The sequence below is a fragment of the Cebidichthys violaceus genome, unplaced genomic scaffold (assembly GCF_023349555.1).
Source record: "Cebidichthys violaceus isolate CVI_PGR_0920_01 unplaced genomic scaffold, fCebVio1.0.p SCAF_15, whole genome shotgun sequence".
Classification (NCBI taxonomy): Eukaryota; Metazoa; Chordata; class Actinopteri; order Perciformes; family Stichaeidae; genus Cebidichthys; species Cebidichthys violaceus.
In genome coordinates this window covers 10,705,665-10,732,488 of record NW_027176318.1, presented here as the reverse complement: position 1 = coordinate 10,732,488, position 26,824 = coordinate 10,705,665, and the positions used below count along the sequence as shown (strand labels likewise).

Below are 26,824 nucleotides of genomic sequence, written 5' to 3'. Positions count from 1 at the left end.
ATATACATATATATATATATATATATATATATATATATATATATATATATATATATATATATATATATATATATATATATTGCTACGTCTTCGGGCAGTAGAAGCCACACTGTCAAAATTTCTTGCGACATTTTCTAGTATGTATTTATTATGCATATTTAACTCTCAGTTAGAAGCCGTTTTCACCCTTATTACACAACGTTTGATAAAATGGCCTCAAGACAACATAATTTATAAATTGCAATAATAAAAAAGGTCCATTGGAGTGAACGGAGATGACGTGGCTCTCATTAAACAGCTCTGGGTTCTAGTAATGACATGGAAATGATACATTGTTGCCCCCATATGGCAGATCAAGCTGATTCAGATTTCTCTCGAGCTGCAGATGTGCAGCTGCAGCTGCAGTGGTGCAGCCAGCAGGGGGAGCTAGAGCTCAAGACTTGTGACTGAAAACGGTGCACACACACACGCACACGCGCGCGCACACACACACACACACACACACACACACACACACACACACACACACACACACACACACACAGAGGACGCTTTGAGTCCACCCTTTCTCTACATAGAACCACCCTCCTCTCCAGTCTGCAGGTCCGCTCGCCTCTGCTCCTCTCTCATGATGATCTCTTTATAATTTATCTATTCACCCCTCCACCCCTCCTCCTCTTCCGTGCGGTGGTCTCGTCAGATCAGCTGTACCGGACGGTTCTCTCCAGCTGTGCGCGGCTCTCCCAGTCCCGCAGACAGGGTCGGCCATGTTGTTGCGTGGTGGGGGTTGATGTAAGTTTAGTAGTAGGAAGTAGAGGCTACGAGGAGCTGGGACACTTCAGGATCTCACTTTTTGTTTTTGTTGTTGCTGGATTAATCCTCCGCGAGGACAATGACTGTCTCCTGCGTCCTCGGGGACTCTCGCGCTCCACTGATTTAACTTCAGCCTCAAATCTGTCCTCAGTGTTTGATTTCATCCAGCAGGATCCTGCAGCCGGAGGATGAAGGCGGTCCGGTCCCTGTTGGAATAACTCTGATTTCTTTTTTTTTAATTTTCTATTAACCGGATCTGATTTAGGAGCGGAAGGAAATCAAAGGAGGAGAACGCGGATTTGACAAGGTAACACTCCCGAATGAAAGTGGTCTTTGTGAGCAGGATTAGGTGAGGATGGGCCGCAGCTGCTCGCCCGTCTGACCTGTCATCAACAAAGGAATGAAACTGTCTCATGATAATACACACGCAAACCTGTCGGTAGGTTGCAGCGTGCAACCCCAGAGTTATGCATTATTCATCACGCCATGTTTAAATAGGTTAAGATATCAGTGAGGATGCAGCATGTACTTAAAGTCCCGCAGGAATATCACTGAAACAGATGCATTCTTTAAAGTAGGGCAAGGTCAGCATACCTTTGCCTTTAATACCTCTAATAACATTTAAACATGTTCAGTATTTCATCACATATGGTTTCATTCATATGGTATTTAATATCGTAGTAAAACAAAAGGTAATAGATTAAACTCAAGTGATAAAGAAAGGCTTTAATTGATGTTCTGTTTCTGTTAACCCTCACACAGACACGTTCTCCTGTTTGAAAGCTGTTTTCCACTTATTGTGTTCATTTAAAGCCAGACGCAAGAAGAAGCAAAAGTGCCACCTCATCATTTCAGATATTCAACCCCAATCTTAGACTGGTGCTGCTGAGTCAGGTTATTGTAGAATCAGTAGCAGATTAAGGAGGAGGAGGAGGTCCAGGGCCCTCTTTGGTGTGAATTCAAACTTCCTGGTCGAGCAGCTGAGTCACAGTGTGTCTGTGTCTTCCACAGTGTGTTGCTTTCTTCTACTTCTACTTCTCCAGCTGAGGGGTTGTCCTCATTACCTCAAGTTAAACTGAGAACATGTCACTTAAAGGATGCAGCACATCCTGAGCAGCTCTGCACATCCGTGACTGAATCACTGCTTGTCTTGACTCCATATAAGGGGTGAACTGGAGGAGTGAAGGAAGTTAAAGGGGGATACCGAGAAGATACATGTTATTACAACGTGGCATTATTCTTTAGACAGTGAACGGACAGTGACTTTGTTGACCCATTCTGGAAAAGTTCTTCCACCCAAACACATTTTTAATTTCTGTTTATATCTCTTTATATGTCTTATGTAAATGGCGGTAAAATCAGTGTACCTCACTGTGTGGAACCCATCGATGTCATTTTAATTTAACGTAACTGTGGTGGTGTAAACACTGACTTATAAAATCACATTGACTAAACAGATATGACGTAATTGCCTGAACAGCTTAATAAGGTCAGCATCAAGCTGACACCGATCTGGTGTGTGAGAACGGTGCATTTAATCTGCTTTTTCATCTCAAATTCAGATATTTCTTTTTGTCTTTCCGGCTACAGAGCTACAGAATAAATGTTCCCGCATTTGAGAAAGGCAGCGGCCCAAGATCCGTGAGATCTCGCCTCGTTACTAAGATGTGCAACTTTGACGGAAGCGGAATGAAAAAAACTGACGTTTGCTGAGAGAGTCGCCATCTTAAATACCCATAATGCACGTTATGTTCAATCAAATATTAAGTAAGAGAGTTCACTGTATATTAAACATTTGCAGCGATATAATGTCAAGGCTACATACTGTATATACAAAGTACTTTTAGTGTTTTTAGTCTTTATACAAGAACATGCTCCCCCGTGAATAAATACTCAATAAAGGCTTTTAATCAGACTAAGTTTATAAGCGTTATACACCACCTCTGTTGCAAATGATCAGTTATTCACACATCTATAAATCTAGACTAGAAAAATACACATAGGTAAGTAACCGTATACAAATAAAGAGAGTATCATGTACCCACACTAGGATTTATGTATTATTACAAGTTATTATAGGGGAAAAAGTAACACCAAATAAGAAAAAGCGTAACAAAATATTTTACAAACATCCAAAAGGCGGCATTGCTTCAAGAGACATGACACAGACATCTTAAGTTGTTCAGTCAGCAGTCAGTACGTGAAGTGGTGGATTTGGATCCGTTTCTCCAGAGAAACAAACAGCTCGATCCAGGCCATCACTTCATCACGTGGTCACCCTATTAGATGTTGACACTTCAAACACTTCGTCCTATTGTGTGTAGACACACGCTGAGATTCCCAAAATAGCTCACACTTAGCCCAGACTCAGGTGCCAGTGTTCAGGTGTTCCCATGAGGCCTGTTTGTTGTAGAACACGTGTGATGTCTGCTCTTCTGGCAGCACAACATGAGCGACACTAGAAGCTCTTCTAGGAGGACTCGTGTTCTGATTTGTCGAGACAGCGTTTCACTCAAGACTGAAGTATCGATGCTCCAGACGAGATGAAGCAGTCAGGCACTCTAAAGTCACGTATTGATGTCTCTCCACAGACATCCCACTCACATCTCTAACGTCACATGACTTCTCTCCAGACCCGGTCTAAAGCCTTTGGCTTCAGAGGAATGTGGCAGGTGGTGGTAAAGCAGCATCTGTTGCAGATCTGAAGCCCAGTAAAGCTCCAGAGACCGTCCCGTCTGCAGCCGCTAACAGCTGTGTGACGGGACGCTGGACCGGGCTTCACTCAGACTGAACTGCTTCAGACGCTTCAGACTTCAGACCACATGTCAACTTCATCAGAGTCTAGAAAACCTAAACCCCAGAGGAGTGGAGGTTGTTTCAGTAAAATGCAATGCTAAAAGAAGCTACATGTATTTTAGAATTAGTTCATATATAATGCATGATATGCAAAAGATTTAAAATGCGTCTTTTCAGTCAGATGGCAAGTTGACTTTTGTCCAATGATTTATACTTTACTTGTATTGTATCTGATTCAATAACATGTGTCCTTTATCTTCTCACTTCTCCACAGTGCATAGACAAGTATCTTCAATCAAAATTAAAATGTAGTTAATGTGTAATAATATTTAAAAATGCAGATTTGTAGTCAGTCTGAAACATTGAAAGGTTTGCAATTCAAAATACTAAAGAAAAATAGAGAAAAGCATCCAATCCTCACCTGTGTTTATAGTCATAAAGAGTTGCTAGCATTTAGCTAGCATTAAGCTAAGCACAGCCTCACTGTCTTCATGGAACAAATGACTTATATTCACATCTTTCGTCTGCTAGCTCTGATGATACGTCAGCGTTTGTTAAGATTGGTCACTAGAAAAAGACTCTTATGATTAGAGTGGACGGCTTCAAGTGAAGGTTCTTTTTATTATCAATTATTTACCATTAAGTCTTTTAAAAGCCAGTTTTGTCAAATGGTACAAAACAAAGAACAGTAATTATTTAGATTGTTGCTGATACAGTGTGTGTCTATCTACGCGATTAATCAACCAATCTGAACTTCAGTAAAGTGTCTTAAAGCTATTGGCGCCTCTTTGTGGATCACCCGGCCTCAGCTGGACTTTGTCTCTGCAGCCGAACTTTAACATTCTGAATCGTGACCAGTGCCAACACCCAAACGTCTTCATCGTTCTGGCTAACGCTGAGCTCTGCTACGTCTTATCAGCGTTTCTGTGAAGCCTGTGAGGAATTCTTCCTCTGTGGTCGGAGCGGGGGAGAGGAAACCAGAAGCAGGTTGTCCATAAGGAGAATGCAGCTTTTAAAGTTACAACATGAGACTATTCTCATGTTGTTCGTCAGCTAAGACATTTAGTTGATTATGTTTCGTGTTGGAAGCTTTGTTAATACATGACAAGAAGAGTCCAGCATGTAGTCGACTAGCCAGTTGACAGAAAATTATTATTTTGATAATCGAATAACCGTTTTAGTTAATTTTTTAAGCAAAACTGACACGTATTTCATGTTTTCAGCCTCTCAAATGTGAGAATTTTATGCTTTTCTTCATTACAAACATCTTTGGGTTTGAGTTTTGAGTTTGTTCCCACAAAAAAACACTGCGTCTGCTAGCACTGAATTAAAGAATACACATCTTTGTTTTTAAGATCTCATGCCAGCTAAAGAACGAGACATGTTTCGCCTCTAGCGGATCATTTCAAACAGCCTGTACCAGATCACAGAGCTTCAACTGAAGCTGAATGAAAAGCTCACTTTGTCTTTATTTTCTGTCTCTCAGGACTCAGATAGAGGAAGGATCCTATACGTGTTTTCACCTTCCTCCCTCATTGTCAGTGTGGCTCCTAACTGGTGCAACTGGGAGTCCTCTGGTGTTTGTGTGCTGTTGTAGGTCAACTTTTCATCCTGGGGCTCTAGTGGGATGTTGTCAGCAATAAGAATAAGTTGCTATTATTAGCAGCAAGGCAGCTTTTCCCTGTGGTTTCATGGCTCCGCTGTTCAGGAATGAGCTTGAGTTTAAAGTGAATGGACTTGGATGTTGAAGTCAGTGAGGTTTGACATTTAAGCTCCAGTCTGGCTGCACAGTTTTGGGATTTATTTATTTAAGATGAGGTGCAGACACTTTTCATTAAGACGTCTCGCTCTTCGCGACCTTCGATGCCACCCGACACTAATTGTTGCATAATTTTTTTACCTCCTCCTTGGAGTCTCACTTTAATCTGAAGTGTGGATAAAGCCCCTGGTTTCATTATGTAATGGCAGCGGATTGAGGGTCTACCCACCTCACTGCCACCACCAAAATGACCGCGTGCAGGTGGAGTCTGGGGTCGGCGCTGGTTCAGCTCCAGGCCCTGGTGGTCACTCCTCTTTTTTTTTATCCTCTTAGAGTAAATCCTCCATCCTCATAATCCTCCTAGTTCAAGCTGGTGTAGCGGGCACTGTGATGCCTGGTTGCCCCCTCCCTCATCCCACCAACCTGCTGTTCCCCCCCGTCACTTCCTCTTCTGTACTAAATCATTGTCTTTATGCCCACACAGCCACTAATGAGTTATTCTGTCGCTTTGCCGAGCTCTACTCATCTCCCTGGAGTCGCTGGCGATTGTCTTACTTTAATATTGTATTTTTATGTGCATAAAATGCGGCGATTTACCATATTTTAAAAGACATTTTTTCCCAGAAGAATTAATTGCATCTGTTGTAGTGTGGTGCAGCTTGAGTTCAGCTCTCTTGGTAAAGATGGTGGAAACATGTCATGTGACTGAATGTACACACCCTGTGTGCTGACTGAGACTGACTCTTCTGCTGCAACGTGATGGAATTCTAAGGCTGCTTGAAACTCATGAAACACGCTCTCTCTTACTTCCTGTGACATTTGTCTCAATCTTACCGTAGAAATCCTCACAAGGGTTGCTGCTAACACTTCTGTTTGCTGTTTATCTCTACAACAGCTTACTTTCTTTGACAAGACGCCAAAGAACAAAGTGTTTTAAATGATAAGCAGCTTGTGGCCCCTGTGTTTTGGTACGGTGGCCATTTGAACTAAATGCCAACATCAGTATGCTAGCTTGATTATACTTAGCTAGTAATATTTCCCAGGATCGCCATCTTAGTTTAGCATGTTAGCATGCTAACATTTGCCGATTAGCACTAAACACAAGTTCCGCAGATATTTGGTCATAAACCGGTGTTATTGTACTGTCGTAGTATTAGTAGTAGTATTGGTCACATTGTGACCTGACGATGGCACAAAGGACAGTTCAAGGTATCGCCAAAGATTCATTCATCCTCTAAGAATCTTGAATATCTGCAGAAAGTTTCAGAGCAATTCATCATTAAGTTGGACCAAAGTCACGGACGGACCAACAGATGACTTGTAAAGCGTTAGTCAGCTAAAGTTTGATATCTTCACATCGTAAATGACTAAAAGTATTGATCTTCTGTATTTGGTGACAGTTTGACAGTGAAGGGATGACAGCAGAGAGAGAGATGAGGATTTGCATTCACTGTAAGCGGCGTGCAGGCCGACAATGCAGTTAAGAAAAAAAAACATACTGCATAATAACCGAGCTTCTTATGCAGTATGAATACAAATGATACTATGCTAATATGGTGTTTTTAATTATTCTTTCAAAGGCTCAATTAGTTCAGCTCAGTATTTATGCATTAATGCTAATTTTTGGACGAGTCATGTCACTTCTATGTAACGGCTGATGTCTCAATTTTGGAAGAGAAAACACATTTAAATCCTGGGACGCTGTCCAGTGTTTTACAGCCCGACTCTCGTCTGTCTGACGATGAAACAACAGCCCGCCATACTTGACTGTGAGCCACTGAGTGAAGCCCTCCGCTGTGTTTCCGTGACACTGGTTTTGTCTCTACGTTAAAGGAGAAAGTTGGCTTTGGAACGTCTTTTTTTTTTTCCTCCGTGCCAACATTCCCAACATGCTGGCTCCAGATCTAACATCTGAGATTAGATTTATTGGTCCTTTGAAGACATTTTTAGGAAATCTGCTTCAGACACGTCTTCGGTGACGGACCGCTCGTAAAATGTTTTTTGCAGAGGACTGCCAGTGCTCGGCAAGAGCTGCAACCTGCAATTTAAACGGTTTTATTTGAGCAAAGTGCTCTGAATCTTTGGAAGGTTTCTATGGTTTGTCCCCATTTTGTTGATTTCCTTGGCAGTTCAGCCGGAGAACTCGATGAACTCTCGGATGCGCCGACGAGGGAAAAAAAAAATCCCTCCCACTTCCCCAAAATCAAGGCCACTGTTCCAAATCAGTGAAAGGTGTCTTTTGAAGAGCCTCCTCTGTTTCACCGACGCATTTGACCCTGTAATCTCGTCACTCCTGTCAGCGACTGTGCCACAAACGCTGCTCAGTAGCACTGTGTCTGTTCAGTCTCCTTCCATACTCCTCATCACCGAATAAAAGCTCATTCTCCGCTTCAGTCCTCTATTGTTTAACATGTCTTGTAATGTGTCAGCGGCAATTAACCAAGTCCAACTCCTCCAGCAGCTGTTGTTCTTGGAGAAAGACAAACGCTCTGAAGCTTGGAGTTCTTTACGAGCGTGTCCGATTGTCTCCACATTTTCCAGGCCCTCACCTCACAAAAGAATGCCTCGGTGCGACTCCGTCCAAATTGCGTTAGCAGGAGGAATGACAGCCACGCAAATGGAGACACAACGGTGTTTTGAATCCTTGTAGCGTGGTCAGGCTGAGGCTGGTTATGAGACGTTGTGTTTCTGGGTTCGGACATGTTAAAGACCCCCCCCTACCTCTCCGACATATAAGCAAGACACCCAGACTGTTTGTGTAACGTTTTACAGGTGAACCAGAATTCTCAGGCACAATATCGACTCAGACATGGTCGCTTGTTAGAGTCTTTGCGTCACTTTTGCATCTTTTAGTTCTTTTTAGTCTCTTTGTGGTCACTTAGAGTCTTTCTGGTTATTGTGCTTCTCTTTGTAGTGGTTATGCATCCCTCGTAGTTGTTTTGTGTTCTATTTGTGGTCATTTTGCATGTTATTTCATTCACGCTCTAACTATTAACGTCAAACTGTTCTGGCCCAGTGACCCCTGAGCCCTCGGGCCTCTGGGTCTGTGTGCGGTTGGCATGTTTAGTAATGCACACATGGGCGGAGCAGCCTGTGAAGAGTTCTCATGTTTCTCCATTTCAAGACAGAACGGCTTTAGATTGGTTTTAATCCTCCATTTGTCTGTAAACATTAAGTGATCTCTTTATGGAGCAGCCATGACATGCATTAGATCACAACAATATGCAATGATAATCACCTTTCTTTGCCGTTGTCATGCCTCAAAGCATGCATGCTCAACTGAATCTACACGTTAAGAGTCGTGTGTGGTTCAAAGCGGATTTACCATTTACCCATATGTCCCAGTTACCACATGGCTTATAGTCTTAGTGGGTCGCAACAACAAAATGATTCACTTGAGAATATCAGGTCATTAGATTTTTGCTTCATATCGGATGTTCATGCGCCTACAGGCCTTATGTTGCAGTCGTTAATCCCCCACCTCCCTTCGCCTCCTTCACCTTATTTACACATCATCACCGATGGATTTGGTGCTGTATTCTTTAATCTGCTGGCATCAAAGTGACGGCGTTCTGTCGTGTCTGTCCAGGCAGGACGAGACGATGGGCTGCGTTAAGAGCAAAGAGGACAAAGGCCCTACCATGAAGTACCGGCCGGAGAACTCCACGGCGTCGGACCCCAACGCCACCATAACCACGCCTCACGTGGGTCACTACGGACCGGATCCCACCCAGCTGCCGCAGAACCAACCACCCTCCTCTTCATCGGGCTCTGGGGCCGCAAACTTCAACCACACCCTCACGCCGTTCGGCGGCTCGTCTGCCATGACTCCCTTCGGAGGAGCGTCATCGTCCTTCTCCGGTCCTGTGTCCAACTCGTTCTCCGGTGCCGTCTCAAGTGAGTTTACTGTAAGATGTCACTACAATGCTGATGATGGTCTTCATGGAGCGCAGCACCCTTTTAATATCATACTGTTGTATCAATACTATTGTTCCATGGATCCCAATGCTCTGTATAGGTATATTTAACGGCACCTTGATTTCACTCCTGCTTAATTTCTTCTTCTTCCAGCTTTTCTCTCCAGTTCTTGGGCGTGTGCCAGAGCATTTGCACACGGTGCAACACGTCAAGTGGTTCTCATCATTCAGCACACCTGTTAAGAGCAGACTTTGAGGGTTAATCTTTGTCTTATCTGGACAAAGCTTTTCTTCATTTTCTGTTTAGAGAAAAATAAGAAGAAATTTAAGAGAATGTTGCTGCATGATGATGTATAAAACGCATTAAGCTGAGGAGAATGGTCAGCAGTGTGCATGATTGTGTATTACAGTAAATGGGCTAAAAAAACACACTTAACACCGAGCTTAACGTGGTCAGTGGCTGATCTGGCACGCCGGGGGTCGCAGCTAATGCCCCATCCGTTGTTGTTTTAACTAGCTTTCCCTTGTTCGAGTTAACGCAGGTCCCGTTATCATCTGTGATCACCCTTAATGTGTGTGAGCAGCTTACAGCGATCCTGAGAGCAGAGAGAAGAGATTGAACCCTCCTGTTTCTGTGGGATTTAGGTTGTAATCCTCCTCCATGTTGGATTATCATGGCTCTCAGAGCCGTGGCAGCGCGAAGGTGGCACTGCCGCTGTTGTGGATAATGAGATTACCGTTGACGGCATTGTTGTCGGTGGGTGGGTGTATGACTATCATCTGTCTGAGGGCGTGGCTGTACAGCAGGCAGGATGTTGTACAGGATGCTGCCAGGGGACGGAAAGATGAGTTGACTTATGTTGACTTATGTTAATATGTTATAATATGTAATCTACATCCAGTTCATGGATGGAGAATATGATGGAGACAAACCTATTCAAAACTGGTTTGATGCGTTGACTTTCCTTTAGCTCGAGTCTCGTCACAGTCGTGTTTCCATGCAGGGGAAACACTACAGAATTATAAACCATAGAAGATCAATACAGCTCTCAGACCTTGGCAAGACAGTTTCATCCACCTTAATAGGCCATTTAAACAGTCACACACACACACAAATAAAAGCGTTTCCTGATGCAGTCCCTCTAGTCTTCAGCGTCGTAATGCCCTCTGCTGTCATGTGTTCACAACTCATTACAAATGCATCTGTTTTTGTGGGGGTTTTTAGGTGGCGTCACCTTCTTTGTGGCCTTGTACGACTATGAAGCTAGAACATCTGACGATCTCTCCTTTAAGAAAGGAGACCGCTTCCAGATCATCAACAACACGTAAGCATCCTCCCAGTCTCTCCCTCGGCTCGTGGGGCTTTCACTCAGATCTGTTTCCAGTGATTACGAGACGACCGAAGCAGTAATCCTGAACCGCACCTGTTCCTTGTTGTATCAGTATTCATGAATGCATTTGATTGCGACTTGTTTTCCTTATGCGGGCTTTCTGCACAGTGCTGCGGATCTTTTATTTAATTCACGCTGGGGCAGAATTGTCGCCTGAGGTTACAGCATTGTCATGTAAAGTAGATTAGTCTCATTGAATTCCCATTGTGACGACGTGTTTCAGTCCTACCGCACGTTTCAAAGAATCAGGGGCTTTAAATGAATGCAGAACAAATTACTAAAACAGCTATGTGCCTTCAAACCATTTCCCATAAGCCACCATGGTAGCTATAGGGAGGATCATTTCATGAAAGGCTGATGCGTGAATTATTAACCATTAACCGCTATTAACCGTTTTTTCATCCAGCGTATCAATCATAGCAGAATGTGGTTCCGGGCCTCGGTCGACCGTTCAATGGACGAGTCATTTGTCTCATCTCTCCTGTGTCATTGTCCTCCTGCAGAGAGGGAGACTGGTGGGAGGCTCGCTCCATCAACACGGGGAGAAACGGCTACATCCCGAGCAATTACGTGGCCCCTGCTGACTCCATCCAGGCTGAAGAGTAAGGCCTTGTTACAGCCTCGGTCCTCCATCTACGGAGTCTGCAGCAGGAGACTAATAACACTGGCATGATCCCGTCTCACGTGGCTAACGAGACGGCCCAAATATTAACAGCTTCACGACCGGGATGAAGCTCCACAATGGGATTTTTAGCAGTCAGCTTCTCAGTCACCATTCAAAAGGGACATACCATGAAAAAGTCTCTTTTTCAATGCTTGTGCACATACTTTTTTTGGGGGGTATTTGGAGTGCCTACCAACCCACAAACTGTGAAATAATACAACCCAGTTAGTTTTTAGATGAGAAGACATGTGATTCAACAAGCCAATCAGATTTCACTTCCCATTCCTATGTCACATGCAGGCTCATTAGAACATGCCACCATCTGAGTACCTCCACCTACAACTTGACAACTACTTTTGTAAAGGTGCACCATCATTTTTCTCGCAGGCCAATCAGAGCCGACTGGGCTTTTTTTTTTAAAGAGACACGCTCTAAAACGGAGCGTTTCAGACAGAGGGTGTGAGAAAAATAATGTTTAGTATGAAGTATGTAGTATGAAGTATGTAAACATGTTCTAGTAGAAACCAAAGATACGAATATGAACCTGAAAAATGAGCGTGATATGGGACCTTTAAAGTTTAGTTTTTTAGGTTTTTTAATGTGTATGCTTCCTCTTGACAGGTGGTACTTTGGTAAAATGGGACGCAAAGATGCTGAGAGGTTGCTGCTGAATCCAGGAAACCATCGAGGAACTTTCCTAGTGCGAGAAAGTGAAACCACTAAAGGTGACGATCGCGTCTTTGCAAACAGAGCGGGGTAGTAGCAGTGTGGACGATGCTGCTGGAAAAGTTGGAGCACTTAAAGGCGTCAGAATCAGAAAATGTCTGGCTCTTTGATTAATAATTCAAAGGTTAAAACTGTGTACAAAATGTGAGGAAAGAAGTTCACTACGACTCCCACTGAGCATTTTGGCATGAAGCGCCCAAACACACGAACCGTGCTGATGGGAACCTGATAATCCATGCAGCACTTTATATCAGTTTACTTTTAGAATTCTGGGTTAGGGTTGATGAATTCTGCAACGATCTTTGCAGAAATCTCCCTAAGATTTAGCTGATAATCGTGTGTGTGTCAGACAAAATGTATTCATGGAGCTCTTTTCAAGACGGAAGCTTTCCAGGAAGTAGAGAAGTAGTAAAAGTTGTAGTAGGAAAGAAGGAGATGAAAGAAACAGAGAATACAGTGAAACAGACTAACAGCTCCGCTAGCGGCTCTGCGAGCCTTTGAACTAAATGCTAATATGTTCTTGTCTTTTGTCAGTGCCTGACAAATACGTTAGCTTGATTTGGGAGTGATGAGTGCAGTCTGCTGGTCCTCCGCTCTCAGACTTTACACCGGTACAGTTGATGAGGATCCGTGTGCTCTACGGTCCGATCTTTGACGCTTTTTTTGTGTTGCGATGGATGAAGAACATGTCCCTCGTCTCCTCTAGGTGCTTACTCTCTCTCCATACGAGACTGGGACGAAGCCAAAGGAGACAACGTGAAGCACTACAAGATCCGCAAGCTCGACAGCGGGGGCTACTACATCACTACCCGGGCACAGTTCGACACGTTACAGAAGCTCGTCAAACACTACACAGGTATCCAGCTTGCAGCGCTTTCTTCCGTCGTCTCTCATTCATCAGTCATCATCGGTCTGTCGTCGCACCTGCAAATTACTCTGCGTCACACCTGCTGCTTTGTCCCACCATGCAGCAGGCCCTCAGAGATGAATAGTCTTTAATTTTAACAACAATTGATGGAGCAGTTAGGATTACTTACTCTTATGAGAGTTGAGATTAAATCTCTGTCATCCCACTTCGCTTCAGTCTGCCTCTGGAGCGGCTTTTTGGTGTATCTCATCTATATTTCATCACAGTTAATATAGGAGCATGAATTCATCCACATCAAAAGGAATGAATGATGCATAAACACAGACTTTGTCTTTAAACACGCTGCATCGAGGACTGATGTGTGTGTGTGTGTGTGTGTGTGTGTGTGTGTGTGTGTGTGTGTTTGTGACACTGCTGAGGTGTAATGTAACGTTTTCAATCCCCCGTCACAGAGCATGCCGACGGGCTTTGCCACAGGCTGACCACGGTTTGCCCCACAGTCAAGCCGCAGACCCAGGGGCTTGCTAAAGACGCCTGGGAGATCCCCCGGGAGTCCCTGCGACTGGAGCTCAAACTGGGCCAGGGCTGCTTTGGAGAGGTCTGGATGGGTAAGAGCGGCACAGACAAGACACGCAGGAACATGTTCGGAAAATGCGTCAAGGCGTCGAGCATTTGTTTAGTGTTCAGTCGTAATCTTCTCGATGGGAAAATACTGATCTGTGTAGTCGAACACACACAAACACTCTGCCTATATTTATTGTCTATTTTTGTCCGGAATGATCCACTTCCTGCCGTCGCTTCCTCTGTTTGTTGTGTTCTCTTCATCTCCAGAGATCGTCTCGCTCAGCTCAAGACAAAATCATTTGTACCTTTTTTCAAAACCGCGGCCTCGCGTCCACTCATCCCAGGCATACTTCTGCGAGGAGTGCGGTGCATGACAGCACATGTCTGAGCAATTACAAGACCTAATTAATGATATTGTCTCGCTCCCAGCCCATTAACAACACTCATTAACCCTGCGGCCCGTGGGCGTTCCTCTCCCTATCTTTGTCTCTGCAGGCACATGGAACGGCACCACTAAGGTGGCCATAAAGACGCTGAAGCCGGGCACCATGTCGCCGGAGGCCTTCCTCCAAGAGGCTCAGATCATGAAGAAGCTCCGGCACGACAAGCTGGTGCCTCTTTACGCCGTGGTGTCTGAAGAACCCATTTACATCGTCACAGAGTACATGGCCAAAGGTACGCGCGGACACCTGAGACGTACCTGAAAAGCTTTTATTTTTTACTTTCTCAGATCTGTCAACCTTGGAAATAAATAAGCCTCAGCTGCGTCCTGTTACAGGGTCTATTTTTAAAGAAAGTGAAAGCAACATCCTGTAGAGTTCTCAGGCACAACATTGATCTTGCAGGGCTTTGGCTTTTCAGGCACCGATGTATGATATATGGTGATTTCCTTAAAGGGAAAATGTACATTTTACGGAGGTTTTAATTAATGTGATGCACAGATTGAAAGTCCTTGAGAGTCCCTTGTGGTTGCCTGAGGCCTGAAACTGGGAATGTTTAATTGAAAACTGCAGTGGATTTGTGAGAGCTTTTCAAAGCATCAGCTGCAATGCGTTTTATATTTTGTGGCTTTTATGAGTAATTAGATTTATGTGTGTGTGTGTGTGTGTGTGTGTGTGTGTGTGTGTGTGTGTGTGTGTAAATGTTAACCCTATGAGATATGCCTCTGTGTGTTCGCACGTGTGCTTATTTTGAGATTCACTTTAATTTCAGTAAGGATCGAGGGCTAAGTTGAAATATTTAGCATCTCATCCAGCAGAACTTTGGTATGTGGCTGGTATAGTGGCTCTTTTACTGCTCCTACAGTATATCACTGTAAATGCGGCTCTGCATTTACGACCTCTCGCTGTCGCTGCTTTTATAGGAAGCTTACTCGACTTCCTCAAAGAAGGTGACGGCAAGTTCCTAAAGCTCCCGTTGTTGGTGGACATGGCTGCGCAGGTGAGACAAAAGCACACATGCCTTTTATGTTTTGTGTTCCTCGAGTACAGAATGTGTGTCAGTGAAGTTAAGGTTCTATTTTAAGCCTCAGGTGAACATGTCTTTCATTATTTTCTGCCTCTTTGTGTCTGAGGGCTTGGTGTTCTGAGCGTGAGCTAAAAATGATTTACTGAAGCCGCCGTCATGAGACGCTGTCAAATGTTTGTTTTTTTTGCAGATCGCTGACGGCATGGCTTTCATCGAGAGGATGAACTACATCCACAGGGACCTGCGCGCCGCCAACATCCTCGTGGCCGACAACCTGGTGTGCAAGATCGCCGACTTTGGCCTGGCCAGGTTGATAGAGGACAACGAGTACACGGCGAGGCAAGGTGGGCGGGCCTACTGCAACGTAAACTCTGAGTCAGGGTAGAGCGCTGACCTCGCAGCAAGGACGACTCCCTGTTGCCTCCTCTCATGGTGAATTAGGATAATAGTGGAAAAGCAGATGCTCCTGTTCCCTCTGATTAGTTGCGCTTTTCACTTCGCTTCATCTCGCTGCAACGTCTGCTCCTTAAAGGGCTCGTTCACCCAGATTACCACCCGACCTGTATCTGGCTAGCTAGCTTTGGTTTTATTTGTCCACCCCTCTCTGATGTTTCTGCCTCCTAATACAATGGAGGCTCAGCTGCTTTGGTTTCAGGTTCCTGGTGTTGTGCATGCGTGCTCACGTCACTGAAATAGGACAGAGCCATTGTACTGTTATTAGTTAAACATGTGCTTTTCCTACCATGACAAGTCAAAATGTCTGCTGTGAGAAAGGATTGTAGGTCACTATGACCACTGTGATTCACTGGAAATAAAGCCAGACATGGAAGCGTACGCCCTCTAGTGGAATCCTTCTCACCCCTCTCCTCTCCATTAACATTACAGGGGCCAAGTTCCCAATTAAATGGACGGCCCCAGAGGCTGCCCTGTACGGCCGCTTCACCATCAAATCAGACGTCTGGTCCTTCGGGATCTTACTCACTGAGCTCGTCACCAAAGGCAGAGTGCCCTACCCAGGTAAGTGACAGTGACTCACACACACACACACACACACGCACACACACACACACACGCACACACACACACACACACACACACACACACACACACACACACACACTCTGGGTGTGAAGAAGAGGGCGGTGATTCACGGCTGGAGTTATCAGCTTTCAGTCTGTCAGTCAGACGTCAAGCTGGCCAGCTTCTTAATGTCTGAGGATGAAGTGAAGCCGCCTGACATTGTCTGCGCTGGTTGTTTATGCCTCTGCAGGAGGAACACACACACACACACACACACACACACACACACACACACACACACACACTGATATCATTACACACCCACACACACACACACACACACACACACACACGTTTGAGATTAGATGAGGCCATCTGGTGGAGGGCGATCAGGAGATTGAACACCACTCTTGTTTATAACCATCTGCCAGACTGACACCGCCCTGGGGAGCAGTGCCTGCAGTGTTCTGCACCACCTTCACACTGCTCCCCTTTCCATTAGATGGAGCGCTAAAACAATTAATACATTATTATTCATATTTTTTTTAAACTATTCTGGTAATTGATTTAAGGAAATTCAGGGAAATGTATTCATGTTCTTGCTCTGACGGTCCTTCCTGTCTCCTGCGTCCCCCTCAGGCATGGTGAACCGGGAGGTACTGGAGCAGGTGGAGCGAGGCTACCGCATGCCCTGCCCCCAGGGGTGCCCCGAGTCCCTGCACGAGATGATGAAGCTCTGCTGGAAGAAGGACCCGGACGAGAGGCCCACGTTCGAGTACCTCCAGTCCTTCCTGGAGGACTATTTCACCGCCACAGAGCCACAGTACCAACCTGGAGAGAACCTATAGCCTGCCCGGACCCTAACCCTACGCCTGGGAGGACACTTGCTTGAAGACATGAGCTCTTAATTATCTCTACGAAAAGTCGACTGGAAACCAAAGTAACCAGTTGCATAAACCACTACTTGCTCTACCCATTGTTTTTCTTTCTTTTGCTTTCAGCATCTGCCATCATGTCATTTTTTACATTTCTTTTGTTTTCACTGACGGTACAAGTCTTACCTGTGTGTAATGTTTGATTTTGAATGTGGATTTTTTTTCTTCACAATGTACATTAATGAAGCAAATTAATTCCAGTTCTGCTAAATACACTACATGCTGTATAAATAAGCTGTGATAATGCTTCGCAATAGAAAAAAAACATGTGGTTCAATGTGGAGAGCTCGCACTCCACTTTTCCTCCAAATTGTATTCTTTTGTGGTAAATTGGTGAATAATGAATGCATCAGAACAATGAATTATTAACAGAGATAATATATTAAACTAACAGGGAGACGCTCTCAGGGGACTGGTGGCCATTATCACAGTCCATTTGACAGTAATTATTTAAAAGTAGATCCCACACAGCTTTACTTAAGCTACACTTCATCAGCTGCAGTGCAATATCTTACGTGTTACAAATCAGTGACTACAATGAGACTGTGACATGGTCTTTAATGCCTTCCTGATATCTTAAAAATGCATTTTGACTTTTTGTTGTTTTTATATTTTCTCCTTCGTTATCACATTGTATTCATATCACATGGTTTTTATAGCTTCTATTTGAAGACTTCCCTGACTGTCAATCATCATCTAATTAAACCTCTGCGCAGACTTTTATAACAACGCCATAGTTCTGTCTGTGTAATCTCAGTGCAGAGACACGCTCACACAAAGACGGTGTGCGTAACGTGTCCGTGAGTTAAACAATGATGGAGCTCGAGGACTTTGCGGCACTAAGCCACAATGACACTTCACGGAAACGAGACGATTTTACGAGCTCTTTCTAAAAAAAAGTGGAACTCATGAAGAAAAGCCACCGAATGATGAGAAACAGTCGTTTAATCGTCTGCAGTGTGACCGACTGAAGCACTTGGTACTCTTTCATGTTCATGTGTCTGCAGAAGTTATTTGTACAGCAATGATGACTGTTTTTTTTTTCTTTTACATCTTATCTTTGCATTTTGCTCCCTTGGACTCATTGGGGACAGTGTCATGATGGGAGGAACACTAATTGTACGGCTGAGCTTGTAAAGAAGGGCTTTGTATATTACAAAATGGTCATTTTTTTAAGATTATTAATAAAAAAAAAAAATGGAGAAGATTGCAAAAATATATTTGGGAGGGAGGTAACGGGTGCAGTCTCATCTGAGGAGTTTGTACAATAAAGACGTGATTTTACGAAGTCCACTTTTATTTTATTATAAATGAAACGTTATGATCTGCCTGTGTTATAAGTGATTAATGTTTAAACCAATGACAGACTGGGGTGGGTGGGATCAACTACTGCAGGTCACGTTAGAAGGAAGTCCTCCAAACGGCCTGAATCACAAGACGAGTTCCAAAATGTTGCACAAAATTACTGGTCTGACAGTCCGGGATGTGAGATTCCCGACGGCTGTGGAGCAACACGGCTCCGATGCGATGGTAAGGACGTGTGTGTGCACTGTGTGTGTGCGTGTGCGCATGTTTTCTGCCTCTCTCCACTGTAACGTCCTACTCTGCAGCACACCGACCCGGATTACTCGGCCGCGTACGTGGTGATCGACACGGACTGCGGGCTGAAGGGCTTCGGCCTCACGTTTACTCTGGGGAAGGGCACGGAGATCGGTAAGGTGTGTGCACAGTGTGTGCATAGTGTGTGCACAGTGTGTGCACAGTGTGTGCATAGTGTGTACATAGTATGTACATGCACTAATGAAAACAATGTCGCTCCACGAATAACTTGCACAAAGTCGCTGCTGCGTTCACGTGCTCCTAACAAGCTCCGAATTTCCCACTTCCTCGACCGTAAATACAACTTAATGCAAGTTCCAATCATTGTATTTGTGCATTGAACCAAAAGGTTGTTGGATGATATAATTTAGGCCATTCATCAGCTAATTATATGAAATTCCAAAATGCTACTGTTATTAATAAGCTTTGGTCATCGTAGGTCTATAGGAGAACAGGGTCAGTAATGAGAATAAGTTGTCTGCTCACACGTCACAATGTCAGTGTAAATTATGTGCAGTTAATTCATTTATGATAATGTACAATTGCTACATTTTCATAAATTACTGAGACATCATCTGCCATTTGAGTAAACGTTCAGTCAGTGACTTCACAACAGCCTCCACTTTGATTTATCATGCTCATACTCATATACTTCCATTTTCTTTTTGACTATACTTAGAAGGCAGCATTTATTTTCTCAGTACCTGTGTGCAAAGCATAGACCATACTGTATATGATAAGAGGCAAAGTTGACCCTTACACCGCCATCTTGTGGTAATATATATTAAACACAATGCAACTGATTTCAGGTGCACCTCTGTTCAAAGACCATAATAAAACATGTGGGACGTGTGAGGTGTGGCTGTCTTTCGGAGGCTGACTTTGTTGCGGTTGTGACCCGCAGTGGTTTGTGCTGTGGAGGCCGTGGCTGCTCTGGTCGTTGGGAAATCCCTGCAGGAGATTGTGAGCGACTTCCGGGGGTTTTACCGCCTCCTGACCAGCGACGGCCAGATGAGATGGGTGAGAACGGCCACACGAGCGGGTCAAAGGACAACAGATAACACTGAGCAATGCAGCCTGACATTTATCATATTTAAAAGCGACTGTCTTTGTAGAATTACTTGAGCTTTCTGTTCCTGCCTCATGGCTTTCATAGCGTTATCCATCTTGCTTACAGCACCTTGCTGTACAACATGGAGAGAGCGATTCACATCCTCTTACTTTCTCATAGATTCCTTTTTAAATCCATTTATTCTTACCTAGATTCAAAAATAACAGCCGCATGAATCCCGGTTTCAATTTAAAATCATTCTGTGTGTCATCATGGCAAGACGCTGACAGGCGCAGCCTCCTACTGATAATAATACTGAAGCACCCACAGGTCGCCTAATCCTGTTTCTGGAGGTCCCAAAGGCCTGATGAAGACTGATGGGCCAAGGCGACAAATAGATGTGATAAAGTACAGGCTTTTCAAGTAGCAGAGTCTAGGTACACGCAGCCAAGAACGTTATAAGTTGCTCTTCGGAGACAAAGAAAAGCATTTTATAATGTGAGCGAAAGGCAAGTGTGAAAAGAAGACCTTCTAGTCATTGAAGGTCTCAAATTCCTGATGAAGAGTGATGGGAAGACGCAAATAAAAGTGACTAAATATGAGTAAAAGAGCGCTCTTGAATCCAGGTTTTCAAATTGCTTTTTGGAAGAGGCTATTTGGATACAAAGCAAAAAGAAAAGCAACTTATAATGTGTTTCAAAAGGTCTCTAAGTCTTGTAAATGAGTGCACACTTTTTTAACTGTCTTTATTTCCATCAGGTCTTCATTTTGGTGTTCACATTCTGCCTCTTTTCTTTGAACCCCTTTTTGATGCACACTCCAGAGAAGCGTTCTTTTTCCAGCGCCTCATGTTTTTAAACTCTCGTCTGAACCAGTTGGGCCCAGAGAAAGGAGTGATCCACCTGGCCGTAGCTGCAGTCCTGAATGCGGTGTGGGACCTGTGGGCGAGGGCAGAGGGCAAGGTGGGGACTGTTTGCTCAGGCGTTAATCGAAAAAAGCAAACAAATCGTCATTTCCTTCACAAGCTCGACTCTTCATGACTCACGATCCGTTGTCATCCTTTTCCTTGCAGCCGCTGTGGAAGCTGCTTGTCGACATGGTGAGTCACGGGAGGTCTACATGTCAGACTTATGTCCAGGATGTGACCACGTTTGGGAAATATCGTGTCTCATGTGTGTCAATTCAGGATCCCAAGCAGATTGTTTCCTGCATTGACTTCAGATACATCACCGACGCACTGACGGAGGAGGAGGCTGTAGGTGAGGTTGGTGTACGACGTTTGATGTATGTTCAGTACTCTCTTATACCTAAATGCTGTGTCGTCAAATCAGCACTCTTGATGCTTCTCTTTTCTCATTCAGACATACTCATGAAAGCACAGGAGGGCAAGCAGCGGAGAGGTGAGCACACTGAAAAGAGTCATTAATTACATGGCTGAATGGGATTTTGCGGAACGAAATTGCCTCTTTAGAAACTAACAGGAGTGCTCTTAGGCTGCATAATAGCCCCCTGCACTCTACTACTGCTCGATTAAAACACACTTCTGCTGGAGTGTTTATTACCTGAGTGGACTGCTTCTGTCTCCTCCCAGAGGATCACATGCTGGAAGAGGGTTATCCTGCCTACACCACCTCCTGTGCGTGGCTCGGATACTCAGACCAGCTGCTCACACAGGTCTCAGGTCTCAGTGCTGCATGAATGTAGTTTTAAAAAAAAGAAAACGTTTTGAAATGAGCGTGACGGTTGTGTGTTTCTGAAGCTCTGCACAGATGCACTTAAAAGCGGATGGACCAAATTCAAGGTGAAAGTCGGCGCTGATCTCGAGGACGATATACGCAGATGCCGCCTCATAAGGCAAATGATTGGGCCCGATAACACACTGGTATGGTTGTGTGTGTGTGTGTGTGTGTGTGTGTGTGTCCCCCCCCCCCCCCCCCCAACATCGTATTTATGTTCAGAAACGACAGTGTACTAAAGCGTAGCCGTGTTATTAGATGATCGATGCCAACCAGAGGTGGGACGTAGCCGAGGCCATCGACTGGGTCTCCAGCCTGGCCGAGTTCAAACCTCTCTGGATCGAGGAGCCCACGTCTCCAGATGACATCCTGGGTCACGCTGCTATCTCCAAGGTGAGACAGAAAAGTTTCCATGTTGGAAAGCTGTAGCTGTTGGAAGCTGTATTTATAGAGCACCTTTTATAGAGGTTAGTACAGTTCAAAGTGTAGACCGAGAAAACAACAGATAAAGTAAAAAAATAAAATAAATAAAATGTAACAACTTCAAACCAATGCGTGCTAGATAATAAAATCATCAAATGTAATAAAATAGGATTCAAAGCTATAATAATAGTAGTAAGACAGCAAATAAATAAAAAAAATATGTTTATATTATTATAATAAAATAGACTAAAATTATACAACTCAAAAACAAAAGATACATCTTCAATGCAATAAATAAGTGACTGAAATTATTAAAATGTCTATTAACCGTTAAGCCCCCCACCCCTTCAACATAGGAGCAAGACAACCAGATGGAAGGAAAGACAAAACGCAAGTCGTTGTTTGTCTCTTTGTAGCTGGTTTGAGTCTCTTTGTGGTAATTTTGGTTCTCTTTGTCTCTTTGTGGTTGTTGTGGTTCTCTTTGTCTCTTTGTGGTAGGTTTGAGTCTCTTTGTCTCTCTGTGGTAGGTTTGAGTCTCTTTGTCTCTCTGTGGTAGGTTTGAGTCTCTTTGTCTCTTTGTGGTAGGTTTGAGTCTCTTTGTGGTCGTTTTGCATCTCTTTGTGGTATTGTTGCTGCTACTTTAATGTCCATGTCCATTTGTGGTTGTTTTGTGTGTCTTTGCCTCTGAGCTTCTGTTCAGTAATCCGTCTGTTGACGACTGATACAAGACGTTTGACTTCGTTGTTGCAGGCTTTGGCTCCGCTCGGGATTGGAGTGGCAACAGGAGAGCAGGTCAGACCTCGTGTTTGTTCGAGCACACGTATCACTGGCTGATGAATTGATAGATTTTTTTTTAGTTGGGTTTCCGTTTCCTCTCCAGTGTCACAACAGGGTGATGTTCAAGCAGTTCCTCCAGGCCTCGGCCCTGCAGTTCCTCCAGATAGACAGCTGTCGGCTGGGCAGCGTCAACGAGAACCTGGCCGTGCTGCTGATGGCCCACAAGTTCCGGGGTATTCTGCTTTCAGGGCTCCGTAGAATTATCATATTCAAAGTGTGATATCTGTATGAAAAGCACGGCTACTGTACAAATACTACCGTATCTCATCTCAGTGCCCGTCTGTCCTCATGCCGGAGGAGTCGGTCTCTGTGAGCTCGTCCAGCATCTGATTCTGTTCGACTACGTCTGTGTGTCTGCGAGTCTCAGCGACCGGTAAGAGCAGGATTCGTTTCAGTCAAGAGCTCTCGACTGAAACGGATTAGCAGATTATTTTCAGCAATTTTCCTCTTTTTCCTTGCCAGAATGTGCGAATATGTGGATCACCTGCATGAACACTTCACCAGCCCTGTGGTGATTCGTGATGCCCACTACATGCCTCCCAAGGTGAGATGGACAGATGGAAACGACAACGTACAAAATACAAAATGAATATCTACATTACTCTAAACATGATTGATGCATGCATATGTGCGTTATTTTATTATTGCAGCTAGTAAAGGTGGAACATACGTATGTACTGCCGGGTGGAGATCAATAAAGTCTTATTTTTAACCATAATAACACATTAAGTTTTGTATAATCTGAATCTGCAAAGTAACTTTAGGTATCAACTACATGTAATGGAGTAAAAAGTGCAATATTTCCCTCTTGAAATGTAGAAGTAAAAGGAAGTATTTGAAGCGTGCTCTTGTTTGAGTGCACCGTGCTTCTTGTTCTCAGGGTCCAGGCTACTCTTGTGAGATGCTGGAGTCATCAGTGCAGAGACACCAGTACCCTGAAGGAGACGTGTGGAAGCTCTACAGAAACTAATAAGCATCTTACGGAAGGCTCCTTTTATAATCTCATAATCAGACGTGGAGTAAATATGTAATAACATAAAAGTAGAAGTGTCATATTCAGACCGTTGTAACATTAAACTGTGTTGCTGCTCGGCTCCTTTGGGTCAAAAATTCTGTACAAAACCAGCTGACACAAAATCTTTATTTACAAATCAGATGTTAATGGATGAAAAAAGGAAAATTTCACAACTAACTGGCATTTTTACACTTAATTATAGAAATAAATGAAACCACTTCACCTTCTTTGGATGAACTGAACTTTTACAATATATGTTTTTGTGAATGAATGACAAATATAGAGTACATGTAAAGCAGCGTGTATCACATGTTCTAATCATTAAAGTTGGATCTTTACACAGCCATCTGCATCTTAATGGTGGGATGAGGGTTGTAGTCGCAGATCTCGAAGTCTTCTGCGCGGAAATCATCGATGCTCTCCACGTTCCTCAGGATCTTCAGCTTTGGGAACGGCCGGATCTCCCTCTGAAGCTGCGAAAATTAGAGACAGACGGGCGAGTCAGAGACCAGGCCGAGAGCGGGGAGACGGAAAGCTCTCTAACAGACCCACCTGTGCTTTGAGAGGCTCCAGGTGGTTGACGTAGATGTGAGCGTCTCCCAGCGTGTGAACGAAGTCGCCCGGCTGCAAGGACAGTAGAAAAAAAAGAAGTATGTTGAGCACACAACAACACGCTTAAAGTGAGTTTATTTTGTGACAAACGTGCCTCTTACCTTGAGTCCCGTGATGTGTGCGATCATGTAGGTAAGAAGTGCGTAGCTGGCGATATTGAAAGGCACCCCGAGGCCCATGTCGCCCGAGCGCTGGTACAGCTGACACGACAGCTCGCCGTCGCACACGTAGAACTGACACAAGGCGTGGCAGGGGGGCAGCGCCATGAGGGGCAGGTCTGCGGGACAAGACGGTCCAATTAAAATGACAGTTTAGGATTCGATCCAAGTAGATTTAGATTCAGCACGTGCAGGACCTTTGGGGTTCCAAGCACACATGATGATCCGTCTGTCCTCTGGGTTCTTATTGAGGGTGTCGATGATCTTCTGCAGCTGGTCTACACCTTGTCCTGTGTAATCTGTGGAAGGAATTAATACAAAAAAAAAAAGGATCATTTAAGAGCGAAGGAAAAGTATTCTGTGTGAAGCTGCATCTGTGAAGTAGATACCACACACAGCTCTACTGTAACTGCACCTGCATGCATGTTTGTGTACTCGGCGCCGAAGTGCCTCCACTGGAAACCGTACACGGGTCCCAGGTCGCCTTCCTCTCGATCAGTGAACCCAAGGTTGTCCAGGAAGTCCCGCGACCCGTTGGCCTCCCAGATCTTCACGCCTTTCTCCGAGAGCTCCTTGGCGTTCGTCGATCCCTGTGAAGAAACATCAGAGCCCAATTCACAGCTTCATGCTGCACGTGAATATGAACATATGTGGGTGAGTTGAAAAGAAACGGGTCAATCTTGTCGTATCGTTCCCACCTTAACAAACCACAGCAGTTCTTCAAGAATGCCTCTCCAAAACACTCTCTTGGTCGTCAGCAAGGGGAACTGATCTACGAATAAAACCAGTAAAAAGATATTTAACATGGGACATTCTGCATAATTCACTTTGACGCTTCGACTTTATTTTGCAGTTGATTTTTTAATGCAGGATGCTTGTTGCCTGTACAGTAATTACATTAAATACCAAAAACACTTAACAAACCTCTCAGACTGTATCTGGCCTGAGCACCGAACACAGACACGACTCCGGTCCCGGTTCGGTCCCCCTTCCTGCGGCCGTGCTGCATGATGTACTCGATCTGATCCAGGTACCCGCGTTCATCGCAGAAAGCACCGAAGTTCTTCTTCTTCTCTTCCGCCGCTGCAGACTTCTTCTTCTTCTTCTTCTTCTCCTCCTCCTCCTCCTCCTCCTCCACCGTGCAGCCGTCTGCGCTGTGTATTTCTGACGTGGCGGGCATTTTTAGGAGACAAAAGAGTCGCTTTACACGATTTGACAGAAAGAAGTGTTGTGTTGTGTCACCGGTGGAGGTTTTCCCGGGTGATTTCGAGGAGCGCTTACGTTATGACACGAACTCTCGCGAGAGTATTGAAGAAACGCGCACCCTACTTTTTTACACTCGATCTTTACAACGAAAACTCAAACAGGAACCATTAAACATTCTTAACAGTACGTTCTTGCACCATGACTGCCAAAAGGGAATCAGAAAATAATAATAAAACTATAGATACTGAAAAATAAAATATGCATGAAACGAGTAATTACGGTAATTACGAGTAAAATGTGGGGATATGGGACTACTGATAAATATATACCAATAAATATAAACTCCTTTGAAATTGAATTCAAGTGTGTGTGTGTGTGTGTGTGTGTGTGTGTGTGTGTATATATATATATATATATATATATATATATATATATATATATATATATATATATATATATATATATATATATATATATATATATATATATATATATATACATATATATATATATATATATATATATATATCTGCATATCATTCTTCAGTTTTTGGAACAATCTGTATTCATGGTAGGGTAATTATATATATATATATATATATATATATATATATATATATATATATATATATATATATATATATATATATATATATATATAATTACTTTTTATAATAAATATTTTTGCATATCATTCTTCAGATGATAAAAACATCATATACTAAATATATTATATTTTATGAACAATCCCTTTTATTTGGATGACTTGTGAAAAAAACAAAACAATGGCTCAAGCACAGCGTACATACATTTATTGCATAAACATTTTAAACCCTAAGAATGAGCATTCATGAATACAAAGAATAAAAGCTGTGCATGTTCCAGTTTTACAAAGATATGCTTAATTGTTGAAGAACTGGACTCATTATTCAGCGCCTGAACATTACTCAGTTCAAGTGTAGTAAAAACAAAACATAAATCAGTTTTTAAAGATCGACAAAAGCAAGTCACAAGCTTAAATATGTCCATGGCTACAAATAACAATGCTGCATTGAACATGGGTGCATTTAATACAAAGTCAATGAAGGATTCAATTTATGATTGTTTCTTAGTTACCTCATCATTTTGGATTATAACATATATTATTTCACCGTGGGTCTCAGAAGAAGATTACATTTGAAGAAACGCACAGGGATTTGTCACGGTGTAAAGTTGGCAGGTTTCAAATGATTACATTTAATTTGACTCAAATTGAAGTTGGAGCTCT

At 43.6% G+C, this 26,824-nt stretch overlaps 3 protein-coding genes across 6 annotated transcripts; 2 read left to right on the top strand and 1 right to left on the bottom strand.

Annotated features, from left to right (window-relative positions):
• The first annotated feature begins 558 nt into the window (after nucleotides 1-558).
• On the top strand, nucleotides 559-18,204 carry LOC137871899 (tyrosine-protein kinase yes-like). Its single transcript, XM_068709965.1, has 12 exons — nucleotides 559-1,120; nucleotides 8,958-9,265; nucleotides 10,511-10,610; nucleotides 11,180-11,278; nucleotides 11,962-12,065; nucleotides 12,773-12,922; nucleotides 13,387-13,542; nucleotides 13,994-14,173; nucleotides 14,862-14,938; nucleotides 15,156-15,309; nucleotides 15,851-15,982; nucleotides 16,625-18,204. Exons 2-12 carry the CDS (start codon nucleotides 8,971-8,973, stop codon nucleotides 16,831-16,833), a joined length of 1,656 nt encoding a protein of 551 aa, XP_068566066.1. The 5' UTR covers nucleotides 559-1,120; nucleotides 8,958-8,970; the 3' UTR covers nucleotides 16,834-18,204.
• A 103-nt stretch (nucleotides 18,205-18,307) lies between these two features.
• On the top strand, nucleotides 18,308-23,925 carry enosf1 (enolase superfamily member 1). Of its 4 annotated transcripts, none has more exons than XR_011102845.1 (15): nucleotides 18,308-18,450; nucleotides 18,531-18,633; nucleotides 19,424-19,539; nucleotides 20,446-20,532; nucleotides 20,643-20,669; nucleotides 20,757-20,829; nucleotides 20,932-20,970; nucleotides 21,162-21,244; nucleotides 21,330-21,452; nucleotides 21,565-21,699; nucleotides 22,086-22,119; nucleotides 22,480-22,521; nucleotides 22,610-22,739; nucleotides 22,840-22,939; nucleotides 23,029-23,110. XR_011102845.1 is itself a non-coding variant. In XM_068709960.1 (15 exons), exons 1-15 carry the CDS (start codon nucleotides 18,370-18,372, stop codon nucleotides 23,534-23,536), a joined length of 1,311 nt encoding a protein of 436 aa, XP_068566061.1. In that variant the 5' UTR covers nucleotides 18,309-18,369; the 3' UTR covers nucleotides 23,537-23,925. The 4 variants fall into 4 exon arrangements, 3 of the variants coding, with proteins under 3 accessions (XP_068566061.1, XP_068566062.1, XP_068566063.1); XM_068709960.1 differs by lacking the exon at nucleotides 22,086-22,119 and adding an exon at nucleotides 23,447-23,925 and having other exon boundaries at nucleotides 18,309-18,450; XM_068709961.1 differs by lacking the exons at nucleotides 18,308-18,450; nucleotides 18,531-18,633; nucleotides 22,086-22,119 and adding an exon at nucleotides 23,447-23,925 and having other exon boundaries at nucleotides 19,449-19,539; nucleotides 20,394-20,532.
• Nucleotides 23,689-25,628, bottom strand: tyms (thymidylate synthetase). The gene is made up of 7 exons (XM_068709964.1): nucleotides 25,276-25,628; nucleotides 25,050-25,123; nucleotides 24,767-24,941; nucleotides 24,549-24,650; nucleotides 24,295-24,470; nucleotides 24,134-24,205; nucleotides 23,689-24,054 (listed from the first exon to the last, which is right to left on the bottom strand). The coding sequence occupies exons 1-7, from the start codon at nucleotides 25,529-25,531 to the stop codon at nucleotides 23,917-23,919; spliced, it is 993 nt and encodes a 330-aa protein (XP_068566065.1). The 5' UTR covers nucleotides 25,532-25,628; the 3' UTR covers nucleotides 23,689-23,916.
• Between the last annotated feature and the right edge of the window lie 1,196 nt (nucleotides 25,629-26,824).